The following is a 13,196-nucleotide window of genomic DNA, read 5'->3' on the forward strand; positions in this document are numbered from 1 at the left end:
TTCTGAATCATGTGATCTATTTTTAATATTTTGGGAAACCCATACATTTTCCACAAGGGCTGGACCAGTCTACATTCTCACCAACTGTGTACAAGGGTCCCTTTTGTGCCATAGTCTCACTAACACTTTTTTCTCTTTTGATATGGGCCTTCTCACTGTGTGAGGCCCTATGTCATTATGGTTTTGATTTGCATTTTTCTGATAAGTCATGATCCTTTTTTTTGGTGTTGGCCATTTCTTTGGCTTTTTTTGGAGATGTGCCTATTTTTTCTTCTGCCCATTAAAAAAACCCTCTTTTTGAGTCGTAGGAGTTCTGTGTATATTTTGGACATCAGTCCCTTGTCAGATGTATGATGTACAAATATTTTCTCCCACACGGTAGGGTATAAAAGATCAAACTTAATAGCACACATATATAGAATTTACATGGCTCTGTACTCTAAAGTAAGTTGAACAAACTGGGGATTTATAGCCTGTTAAAAGGGCCTGAGATATGAGGGAGAGAGAAGGGAGTTCACATAACAAGGAGGGGATGATTTCATATGATACAACCTTGCCTGGAGATGTTCACGCTGACTTCAGCTGGGTTTCTCTGATTTCTGGAGCTGTCCCTAACTGTGGGTCATCTTCATTCTCTAAGCAATGGTAACCTTTTCTCCCAGCCCCATAGGACTTCAGCTGATTTTTGTTCCCTGTACCAAGGTGACACATATTGGAAAACGCCTACCCTGAACATCTTGGGAAAAGCCCATCTGAACAATTTTGAGGGGAGACTGATCCTTCAGGAGTCAGTGACACTGGGTTTGAATCTTGCCTGTGACATTTATAAAGTAGGTGTCTTCAGTTAGAAAAAAAAAAGAATCCTCCCCTCTCTCCCCTTTAGCCTCTCCCTCTCCTCCCATGCAGGCTGGTTGTCAGGATTAGTGGTAACGTGGGTAACGTGTGCGGTGTCTCCAAGGCTATCCGGCTAGAGCTGTTACTGTTGTCAGTCTTTTTTCTTTCCTTTGCTGGCAATGTGAAGAGCTGGATGCCAGGGCAGAGGGTGGAGGAATCCCGGTGAGCAGCAGTGTGCTAGGGGTCTCCTCTCTGTCCCGGGGTCAAGGTGGGGCCACACTCCCCACCTGTTCCCCTGCTTTTTGTCTAGAGGGGCTGGCGTGCATTTCTGCAGCAGTGGACCTCTCTCTCTCATGGGTTCTGAGACTGAACACACTGGGAGGGAGAGGAGGCAGAGTGGAGCTGTTTATTTCCTTGGCTCCTTCTTGATGGGGTCTGGGAGAATGACTGTGTGTCTCTAGCCAAGACCGCAGCTGCAGCAGGCCAGCCCGCACCATACTCCTGCCCTCTCAGGAATGATTCCCTGGCTCTGTTAAGGGTGGAGGTGAGGGGAAACAGCTCCCCTTTATTCCTTGGTGGGGGAAAAGGGAAGGGAACATAGGGAGGGATGCTGTACACTCTTTGGCTTCCTGACACCCGCCCCCAGCTCCATTAATGAATGGTCCCTTTATTAGCTTGTCTCATTACCCTCCAGGTTACCACCTGTTTCTTGGGAGCGCTGCTGCTAGAGGAGTTAGGGCTCCTGAACTAGAGTCCAGGTCCTATCTTACACTATTTGGGGACTAGGACACCTATCAGGTTGTCAGCCAGAGGGGAGCAGTCCTTCGCTGGGCTCCCTGCAGGCCTGCCAGAGTGCCAGGCCTCTGAGCTGAAATGTTAGCTCAGTCACCAAAAGGGCCAGGTAGGTGCTAAATGAGTAAAGAGGGTGAGCTGGGGTCCAGGGCAGGAGGAGGACCTGGGTCTCTTCAGGGTTCTTGTGCTGGAGAGTGAGTCAGTTCTGGAGAGAGTGAGTCAGCATTTTTAATTTTATTTTTACTTTTAGAAAAAGATTTATTTATTTATGTATACAAGATCTGGGGTACAGGTTAGAGGTGTGGGGGGGGGCAGGGGGAAAGAGTATTCACCAGAGACAGAGTGGGGAGCAGAACAGGCAGACTGACTGAAATACACTGCTGAGCGGAGCAGCAGGAGAGACAGGAGAGGTCTGCGCGCCATGTGGGTAGCTTCCTGGCTGGGGTTTGAACTCGGGCTGCAGTGGCTGTGGCTGCAGTGGCTGCACATAGCTTCATAGTGCTGTGACTTGACCCCTTGCGCCACCAGAGGGGCCCTGAGTTTTTTATTTTAAAAGAGAAGCTAGAAATTCAGATTAAAAAAGTTAAATTGATTTATTTCTCACATCATTGTTAATTTTTGAACAATATTTGATTTCTCCCTTCTGGTGTAGTCCCCATAGATCCCCAACAACACAGCACCCATGACCCATCACCACAGTCCCTTGTGCTCTTCCTCCCCTGTTTTGCCCCCTCTCCCTCCCCAGCCCCTGTTGTAGGCCTCAGATCTATGATAAGCTTGTTTTTTTTCTGACCCTTTGTTCAGTTTCTCTATATTGCACATATATAAGTGAAGCCATCTTGGAAATCCTGATTTTTATGTGAACTCTTCCAAGTTTTAAATATTTGCTCAGGTTAACAAAACCAATCAAAAAACCTAACAACAAAAGCACCACAGATCACATCGTTTTTGATTGAGTCAACTTCTGTCAAGCCACCCATCAAGCCTGGGAAGTTGGCTTTTGCTCCCTGAAAATTTGTTCTTCCTGGTGGGATGTTTAGGACAAGGTTCTTTTTTGGGCCAAGAAGCTAACCACTCTCTGGATTAAATAAGTAAGGGCTCTTTCAATAGACAAGGGGTTGTCTTTTGTGTTTTACAGAGATACAGAGCAAGGAAATCTAGAGATTAACTTTAAGGTTCACCCGATTCTAAGTTATATTTTTGTCCAGTATTAGAAAAAAAAAGTTTTTCTTCATATAGAGAGGTCTGGACTAAAGGAGCCTGGCTTTGTGTACTTTTTTGTATTCCTGACTATACTTAGCACACAGCAATTGCAAATGTGTGTTTGATGAATGAATAAGTGAGTGATGAATGGACAGATGAATATACACTATTCCTGGCTCACAGAGAAGACTATAGTGTGAACTGGGCCTGAGAGACAGGGAAGAAGTCTTCTTTAGATAATTCGTGAAAAACAAAAAATAACAAAAAAGCTTCCAAGTTCATTCAGAGCCTCACATGCCTTAATTGAAGTTTATGTTGCTTTATGTCTGGTGGTGGTTGTTTTTTGCTAGTAATTTGTTTTGGTAAATAAGAGTTCTTTATCATTGAATTGCTAGCACTTAACATAGGGCAGGAAGAAGAGTGATAAACTGTAATCTTTATTTTACTGTAGTAAATTTTAGAAGACATCTTTTTTTTAGTTCAGTCTTTCAATAGATATTTATTCAGCAAATACAAGCCAGACAGGGCCTCCCCAGTGGCGCAGCGGTTGAGCTCTGGGTTGCAAAGCTGCCCGCAGCCTCTGCAGTACCGGTTCAATCCCTGGCTGCTCACGGGCCACTGGAGGAGGGTCCCACATGGCACGCAGACCTCTCCTGCCGCCCGCTGCTCCCCTCAGCAGTGTACTTCGGTCCTTCTGCCTGCTCTGCTCCCCGCTCTGGCTCTGGTGAATTTTCTCACCCTCCGGTGCTTCTGACTGTACTCAGTGCTTGTATAAATAAATAAATAGGGCCTCCCCCGTGGCTCAGCGGTTGTGCGCTGGGTTGCACGTTGGGTTGCGAGGCTGCCCACAGCCTCTGCAGTGCCGGTTCGATCCCTGGCTGCTCCCCGGCCACCAGAGGAGGGTCCCACATGGCGTGCAGACCTCTCTTCTCCTCAGCAGTGTACTTCGGTCCTTCTTCCTGCTCTGCTGCCCACTCTGGCGCTGGTGAATTCTCTCACCCTCCCGTGCTTCTGACTGTACCCAGTGCTTGTATAAATAAATAAATAAATCTTTAAAAAAAAATCTTAAAAAAAAATATATTAAAAAAAAAAAATACAAGCCAGACACTGTTGTTAAGAAGTAGAAATGTAGTAGGATATATTATTAATAAAGAAGACAGGTAACAAGTTAGTAATTATATTATGAAAAGAAAGTGCACAACAAAGGTGTAGTCAGTGTTGAAGAGGTGCTGGTTTCTTCAGTAACTTTTTTTCCACTTGATCTGACCTGCACAGTGAGTGACATCTTGAGCTAAAACACAGCTTGCTGGGAACAGGGCTATTTTTAGAGAGTTGCTGCCCCCTACAGGAGTCCACGGAGAAAGACAAGAATTTGAAGCCTTCCTGGGGGTTTGAGGCTTGGTCTACAGGAGGGGTGAGGGAAATGAAGGTACAGAGGTTAACATGGCACAGCAACCATCCTCCATGAGATCACAGAAAATCACAGGGCTGGAAGGGATATTACTGAGATATCACTTCTCAGATTCTGATCCTCAGAATATTTATGGGAGAGGTATGGGCGCGAGATAGACTAGTGAACTCAAAAAATAAATGGAGAAAATATTCAACAATTTTTCCTTTCATAACTTTTTCTTAGACATTAGATGTCTGCAACTGTTACTCTCGTGGGCGCTATGAAATAAGTAGTCAATGAGCAACTATTTAGAAAAAACTCCGAGCGTGGCAACAGATGTTCATACTTAGCTGGATGGCTGTGGACACATCTGCTTCCAAAGTGATTTCCTATCGTGTTTCATAGTGTAGAAGTTGAATGCTACTTAGCAAGTTTAACTTAGTGAAGGAGAGACATTTGTGCTAGATCAGATTGGATAAAGGACTGAAATGAATCCCTTTTTCAGGGTACGCTGAACTTCCAACAGCAGCTCTGACAGCTACCCTCCAGGTGCTGCTGGGCCTTAGGCACCCCCTTCCATCTGTGACACTAGCTCAGGGACTGTGTGTGGACTTCCTAGGGGGAGGGATGTGGCCTGGTCTAAAAACACAGGGAACTTTTTGTTTTAAGAACAAATCTTCTAGTTTTAAGAATAAACCGGAGCTTAATAATCCAGGCCCAACTTTTTGTGGCTCAAGAAAGTGAGTTGGGGTCCAGCCATGGTGGTGTGAATTGGGGGGAAAAGCCACAGTTGTTTATTTCCATACCAGTTTTTCTGATGTCTATCATTTAATCACCTGTATCTCTCTTGGCCAGTATTCTGCTGAGCCAATTTAAACTACTCATTGGTTTCTCTGATCTTAACTTCTATTCCTTCCTCTAGAAACAAACACATGTGCAGTTTTATCTTAGAAGAGTGTAAGGATTTTGTTGGCTCCTGGTTTCTGCCTGTGGGCTTGGGGTTGCCCGCTTCTCCCTCTGGTGAGGTCTTGGCTCTTTCTGCAGCTGCTTCCCTCCCCTAGTGCCGCCCCTCACATCCTTTCTTCTGGAGCTCCAGTCTGCTCCTTCTGCTGGGTCTGAGCAGAGCCCAGCTCCCTGCTCTCACTCTGTCTCGTCTTCTCCCCCAGCTGACTTCTAAGTCAGTCCTTACTGGAATCCTTTCTCACCCCCACTTCCCACTGATGAACCCTGGGTGTGTATGGTTTCAGAAGAGACAAAGGGTTTTTCCTTTGGGGATCACCACCTTTACTATTGTACTTCAATTCCTGGAGGTTAGTATGAGGATCTGGTCCTCCCACAGGGGTGCTTTCCTCAGGGTGACTGCAGGTCTCCCCCTGGTAGGCATGCCCACCACTGCAGACTTGGCATTGTAGGCTTGGCTCCCAGGCTGTGTCCAGCCCCACCATCACCAACACCATCAGAGGCTCCTTCCATCTCTCATGCCTTGTGGCACCGCAAATTTCAAACTGTCAACAGTTTAACAATGGCTTACAAAATTCTAAGAATTTTTAATGGCAGCTATGGCCCCTCCAGATGGGTAGACAGGTTTAGGTATCCTTATAAGGTGGGGAGAGTTGCTCCTCACCAGAATCCCACAGGGGGCCCCAAGATGAGGCTAGTGAGTTCCTTAGGCCACATAAGCAGGCATATGAGGGCTGAGAGCTCGTGGTGCAAGCCACTTGGTAATGCTGCAGCCAGCTGCCTGGTGGTGTTCCTGGAGCCAGGAGAGCCACTCCAAGTCCTTTCTCCTATTTTCCCTGACAGTTCCCTCTGTAGAAATGTGCTGTGCTCTAGCTGACTCCTCGGTCACTTAGAGTGGAGGATGCATTTCCCCAGATTACTCTTTTTCGTTGGTTCTCTTTTTTGCTTAGGACAACTTTTGCACATAGAAAACACAATTTATGACTGCTTTGGTTTTGAAAATTAGTATGTAAGATTCTGAAACCTTAAGTTTATAAGCTCAACTGAAAAATCTTAATTTAGTACTCTAAATATGCAAATCTATATATTACTCTATAGCAAAATTTATGTTTTAAGCGTTTGATTAACGTTTGGTCCCATTTACAAACATAAATTTCCATAAGCACTTTAAATTGCATTCATAAATTTAGTATAAATAAAATGCTATGCTAATTTGTAGTATACTAATATTTAATACTTAAATTTTTGTCATTTACCTGACAAAAATCTATGTAGGTACTTAAATAACTCTCAAATATAACTGGTGGATTATATGGTGATTTATCTTAACTACCCCACTATTTATATACTCAACCAAATTCTTCCATACTTTTAAACTACAAATCTAAAGCAAATATTCATTATGTGAAATAAATCAGAGAAAGATAAATACTGTAATTCACTCATGTGTGATATAGAGGCCACAGAGGGATGAATAAAAGAAAAATAAGCTTTTGGACTATATGACCAATCAGTGGTTACCAGAAATAAGCGTACCCAGTTATATGTTGTTACCTATTTGACAGTCAGTTCCTTGGAGCTTTGATTTGTAATGTTTGCCAATTTCTGTGGTGCAAATACTCCTACCACAGCGAATTTCAAACTGTCAACAGCTTAACAATGGCTTACATAATTCCTAAGAATTTAATGGTTGGTTCTCATGAGCTGGTGTGCACTGGCTTCAGTGCATCTGTTTGTTCTGATTGTACATAACTTGTTTCTGGCAACGGAATAAACTCCTTAAGGGCTGGAATTATGTTCTAAATGTCCTGTGGGCCACAGTGCTAGCATGGTGATAGGGACAAGAGTATTGATTCACTGTTTCCTGTGGACATAGACTATCTTAGAGCAACTGCACAGCTAATAGTAGGGAGACTTGGTGGGTGGGAGGAGGCTGCCTCCCCTTTTTACCAGCCTCAGGGAGAAGACTGGAGGCAGAGGTTTTGATGAGGAAATCAGGCTCATCTGAAAGCGCCATTTAATGAGAATCGGCTCAGTTTCAGATCTGATAAACCAACACAATTTCTTAACTATTAATATAGTTTTTATATAAGATCTGACATGTATTTCAATTAGAAAGAGAATCTGAAATCTTCCTTCTCACAGACAACCTAGCAGAGGACCAAAAGAAAGCAATGATCTTTGAAAGAAAATTCTTAAGGAACTTACAAAAACTTGCTTGGATCTTTGCCTTATTAATAGAATGGCAAGAAAACTAGTGTACAAATCTGGCAAGTTTCTGCCCTAGTACACTGTCACTAATACCAACAGAGCACATGCTGTGGGCCTTTTGAGTTGGAGGGCTTATCCATTTATATGGATAATCCATTTATATGCCACAGTCCTTGTTACTTCAGAGGCATTCATTCATCCAGCTAGCATCTGCTCCAATATTACAACTGCCAAGGTACTGAGGATACTGATTGCTGTAACACGGCCCTTCAGCCCAGTAAGGCTATTTTCCACTAGGGGGAGCCAAATATATAAATCACAATTGTATTAAGGAATAATAGTCTGTGTGGAAAGTGTATGTGGGGTGGGTGAGGGTATCTGAAAGAATAGGACTAATCTGTGAAGAATGGTCAGGAAAAGTCTATATAAGGAAGGTGGCCCAAGCCCATGTCACGGAGATGAGCATGTGACTGCAGAGTGACCAAAGGTGACTCCTTGAGTCTAACACACATTCCATCTCACTGGCTGATCTGGTCTGAGGGAAAAAAAGATCCTCCTGCAAGTTCGACCTCGATACCTTGGAGAACAATATAATTGCCATCAAAGGATGAACTTCAAGTATGTATGTCTGAGTTACATGGTTTTTAGAAATTATTTCTTCTTTATTGCCACAGTCATATAAAAAAGTTTGATATATTTATGTTGGTAAAAGAAAGCCACAGTGTATATAAAGAAAGTTGTATGAAGTTAAAAAATATATGGCTTTAGTGTTTGGAAAAGCAGTTATGGATTGCTTCCTTAATTATCCAGGCGATCGAAATTCTGGGTTTGAAATTCTTGGAAGTCCTCTGGGATGGTATCTGCAAGCAAGAACCGGCACAGAGGTTAGTATAAGATCCCTTCCTAAAGAACTCAAAGACACAAGAAACAAGAATCAACACATCAACAATACAGGCTCACAAGATCCCTTCCTCCCTGGAATCTGGGCTTGTCTGTTTTGTGCAGGCATCCTCTAGGGGTCACTGTCAGCCTGCCAACAGGCACCAAAAGGCCCAGCAACCATTTTCTACTTCAGGCAGCTTTTGCAAATGTTGGCCTAAAGCCCAGGAGTGCTCATTCACAGGCCTAGAGAAAATTAGCAGGCAGAGTGGGCTCTGAGTCTGTGATTATGTTTGAGCCCTATGAAAATAAAGGCTGCCTATAAATTAAACCTGACTGAATTTCTCACTAAACCCCAAACCCTAAGCCAAGCAGTTTAAATCCATGGGTCTCAATTTTCCCTTCTATCAAAAGTAAAAATGAGATTTGCCTTTTACTTTACCATTATACGGGGACATCAGGTTGCAATAAATATACGGCATGAGCTTTAACTTTCTGGGAGTAAAGCATGCTATAAAAATAATGTGCATTATTTGATTAATCCTAGTGGTGATCATGTACAGTAACAAGTATGCACGTTACCATTGCAGCGGTACTTGAGGTTGGACCAAATGATGTTTTCCTGGGAGAAGCAGAAAACGCCAAGCCGGCCTCCACGCATGGTGGTGTCTATGGTGACCCCGGAGTCAGCCACCAACTCAGAACCTTCATAAAATCGCACCCTGCAGACAACAGAGCTGGAGTGGGTCTCGTGAAACCAAAACCAAGGTAAAGTTCCTACTGGGAGGCCCAGGGGTCCCACCTTTTATACACATGGGTCTTGCTCTGTTTGATACTCAATTCTTCACAGACCTAGAGTATCCTCTAGCTGTTGCCCCTTCCTTACTAGATTGCAAGCTCCTTGCCAGGCAGAGTCCATGTCCTTCAAACTTGTCTCTCCATGGTCTACCAGGACCTTGGGCAGAGTCCGATTTGATGGGTACTGCTGATGAGCTAGAGAAATCACAATCTGACACATTAACCAAGAGGTTTTGTGATTTTATCATCCTGTGACGGTATCTAGACAACGTGCTTAACCACCACTGCTTTTCCATAGGTCTGATTTACATCATTTGGTGGAATATCTCAGCAATGACACTCATCAGGAGTGACAGCACTCTGAGAAAATTTTTAAAATTTGTGGGGGCATTTTTGGCTGTCACTATGGCATTTAGTGACAGAAAAGGGGGGATGGCTTACAAGGCTCTGGAGAGAACACAAACCTGTCCTGCATCCCATACTTTTTGGAATGTTCCTCTCGACTCTGGGGAAAGTGAAGAGCCTGCTTAAACCATCAGGGTTTAGAATCTAACTCCCTTTTACTTGTGAACATCAAGAATTTTTGGTAGTTTCAATATAAACTGATTTTTCCAGGAAGAAGCCGTTGATTTCCTTGTGTTTGAAAATTAAGAGCTGTTTATCATTGTAAATTCATATCACCACTAGCAACACCGCCATTCTTTAAGTCACCAACACAACAATCTGTATTAGTATATCACATTCCCAGTGATTGCAGGTAAAGGGGCAAATGTCTATTTCAGTCTCCTGTGATGTGCTGTGTCCAGGCATTTACACGATTTTTAAAAAACTATTCTCTACTATGTTGTTAGGGATCAGATTGATTTTATAAAATTATGCATAGGTTAGATTTTCTGATTTCATTTGGGAATAGAAGGGGAGATTTCAAAATATTATAAAAAGGGGCATTGGCCTTAATGGGGCCAGGAACACAAGCATCTTACTGTGAGACCAATAGCACTTTTGGTGTAATGTTTCAAAGAACGAAACACAAATTAGCCCTCAAGATTTTTTCCCCCTCTAGGCTGCTTTCCTGCCCTGGTGAAGAGAATGCAACTGGTACTCTTTTTCTAGAAGAACTACATGAGCTGGGTTTGGGGTTGACCTGCAAGTAAGTACACCATCTAAATTTCAAAGATGTAGTCATATGCCATCCCCTACTTTTTGGAATGTTGATACTTTTGCAATAGTTCTATAGGGAACTACAGATTACAATGGCACATGAAGATTAGTTCAAGTGTATGTGGTACATTCAGTAGGAGAACAAGATAAAATCAAACATAGCAACCTCTCTCATGGAGTTTACAGTCCAGGAGGGAAGACGAGGCTATAAGGGACTCTTAGCAATGCAGAGAGAAAATATCTAAGTGATCACACAGGGCCCAGAGGATCACAAGGAGCTGTAACTAGGAGACTCAGCCACACATCTCACCAGCCAGCATGGTGGAGAGGGAGCTCACCATTCAAATGCAAGGCTGAGTCTTCCCCCATAGGAGGTGCTTCCACATCCAGTCTGGCCCAAATATTCTATATGATCATGCTGTGTCCTCATCTTTTTCTAGGAAGTGTAACTTGAAGGGAGGGCCCTGGAAGACCAGCCCCGGTCAGGGAAATGAAGGCTCTGTGATGCAGAACGGAGTGGGTGCTTTGCTTCAAGGGCAAGGTGAGGAGATGGGTCCTTTGCCTACCTGATGTAGCCCACCTGGGGCCTGTGCTGCAGGAACCAGCGGTAGGACACCTTGTCCTTCCAGCCCACATTCCTGGTGTCCTTCCACAGCAGCCGGACCTGGTCACTGGTGTCCCCCGTGTGCCACAGGGAGTTGCGGAGATGCTCCCCAGGCCCCGTCTTGGACTTAACAGCCTAGATAAGATATGAGCAGGATTTTACAATAGGACACACAGACCACCCTTTCTGGAATCCCAGGGGTGTTGATTCAGACAAAAGCTAAACACTCAATGCCATTTCTACCGAGGTGAGTCCTGGCCAATGTTATGCTAGCCTGTCCAGTGTATAAACAGGCTCCCCACAGCATTGTATAAACCCACAGCTCCCCACAGGCAGCAGGTGAAGGCTGCCTTCCAGCAGGAATGACACAGGAAGCCCCTCAGCCCTCCCCCATAAAATTGGCTTCACTGAGGAAACAGACTGGTCAGTATCCAACCTCATGTGCATGTAGATATACCCCCAAACCTCCACTTCTAGGGCCCTACACCAGCTGAAATTCTCAACATGAATCACACAGAAGTTAGACTGTAGATCCTGTACATCCAAATGAAGGTAAGGCCCTAAAATGAACACCAGCACAGGTGCATTAACTTCTGAGCTGAGTTAAATGCCCTGTGGGAGGACATGAAGTGAAAGGGAGGGTGAAAGGCATGGAGGACAGGGAGGGAGAGGGGTGACTTCTAACTGCCCTACCTTAAGTTGAATGCCAGGTTCTGCAACAGCTCGGAATGGGGTGGCTTGCCAGTATGTCTGCTCTGTCTGCTTCCACATGACCACGTAGAAGCTGGAGCTATCTTGGTAACCAAAGATAAAGCCAGCGTAGTCATCATCTGTTTGAGTGTTTACGTGGAAGGTCCCTTCGAAGTCAACTCCATTGAAAGCTGTGTATCCTGTAAAGATCAGAAAAACAGGTGAGCCACAAGAATCACTGGAAAGAGTGATTCTACACAAGTGGCAACAGAGGCCCTGGACATACCCACTGCCAGGCCAGGATCGCTGTTCATGGTCTGCACGATCTCCATGCCCTGCAGAGAGATTTAAGGGTGATCTTAGTTAAGTGAGCTCAGGATGAAGTGAGTGAGGACTTGCTTCGCCTTGTTACATGTTCAGAAAAAGCACAGTCTTGTTAAAAATAAAGAACTTAAGGGTGCATAGAAATGCCTTTTTTTTTAAATGCATACAAGAACTGGGGTGTAGGCCAGAGGTGCAGGGGTTGAGCGGATTCTCCAGAGAGTGGGGAGCAAAACAGGCAGATCTACTGAAATACACTGCTAAGGGGAGAAGTAGGCAGGACAGGAGAGGTCTGCTGCGCCACATGGGTTAGCTCCCTTGCTGGGGATGGAACTCATGTTACAGTGGCTGGTGACAGCTTGATAGCACCGAGACTTTTCTCTCTGGTGGTAGAGGTTAACCTGCATGGAAATAACTTTGCTAAAACTATCAATTAGCTGACTCAATAAATTCTTAATTGGAGAACATACTTCTAGTGAGTGTGTCTTGTAGGTGATGACTGCCCATCCCCAGAGCCTCCCTGTGCCTGCCTGGAGGGAAACAGACCCCTGGAGGGGGACTGTGTGTGTCAGACTGCTATGTCCCAATCTCAGCAACTCATGCAAGCTTTGTAAGACTTGACCACCTCCTCTGTAACATGGGGCCACTGAGGAATGACGCATGTGTCACAGTGCCTGACTCACTGGCGGTACCATGTAGACATTACCTACGGCTCTCAGAGGAGGCTGTGTTGAGAAGGAAAGTTGAGGTGTCGCTAACTGTGTGACACTCACCTGATTTAGGACCACCCAGTTGGGGTCAATCTGGGCATCCCCTTCAGGGTCGAGGACCACGGTCTGGTAGGCCCTGAAGTCAGTCAGGGTGACCTCTGCGTTCTCTGGGCAGACGTCAATCCGATCGATGACTTGGTCCTGGTCAAAGTCTGTCTCACAGATGTCTCCCACCCCATCAGCTGTGTGGGGAAGAGGAACGTGAGGAGGCTATACCTGCCCCTGCTCCTAGACAGAGCAAGGAGACCAGGAAGCAGCAGGACAGCGTCCAAGCTCCACCCCCAGGGCTACAGGTTCCCCCTGTGTTGGGAGAGGAGGCCTGGCATCAGTCATGTCTGTCGGGGACACCAGGTGGTCCTTAGCAGCACCTGGAGTTTCTTGTAAGGTCAGTTTGAACAACGTCACTATGTCTGGGAAGTTCTTTATGTACACAGAGTGGGGTTCACCAACTGGTGGATGTTAATCTGACTTTGTATTAGCAAATGACAATTGTTATCAGAATATCTGAGACCATAATTTCTAATGATCTTAGGCTGAATCTGGCCTATAAATGATGTCTGTTCAGCTGACATGATGGTAT

The 13,196-nt window shown here is 44.8% G+C and overlaps 1 protein-coding gene across 1 annotated transcript in view; it reads right to left on the reverse strand.

The window, feature by feature from the left end:
- Positions 1 to 8,191: 8,191 nt before the first annotated feature.
- Positions 8,192 to 13,196, reverse strand: part of THBS4 (thrombospondin 4) — a gene marked incomplete at its 3' end in the record, with an annotated part of 51,153 nt that continues 46,148 nt past the window's right edge. The window contains exons 17-22 of the mRNA XM_084233215.1: positions 12,620 to 12,798; positions 11,812 to 11,860; positions 11,529 to 11,725; positions 10,798 to 10,970; positions 8,855 to 8,994; positions 8,192 to 8,253 (exon numbers count right to left, since the gene is read on the reverse strand). Of these exons, the coding sequence (XP_084089341.1) occupies positions 8,192 to 8,253; positions 8,855 to 8,994; positions 10,798 to 10,970; positions 11,529 to 11,725; positions 11,812 to 11,860; positions 12,620 to 12,798 (800 nt within the window). The remainder of the gene's footprint in view (positions 8,254 to 8,854; positions 8,995 to 10,797; positions 10,971 to 11,528; positions 11,726 to 11,811; positions 11,861 to 12,619; positions 12,799 to 13,196) is intronic.

This window comes from Talpa europaea, assembly GCF_964194135.1.
Source record: "Talpa europaea genome assembly, chromosome: 5".
Taxonomy (NCBI): domain Eukaryota; kingdom Metazoa; phylum Chordata; class Mammalia; order Eulipotyphla; family Talpidae; genus Talpa; species Talpa europaea.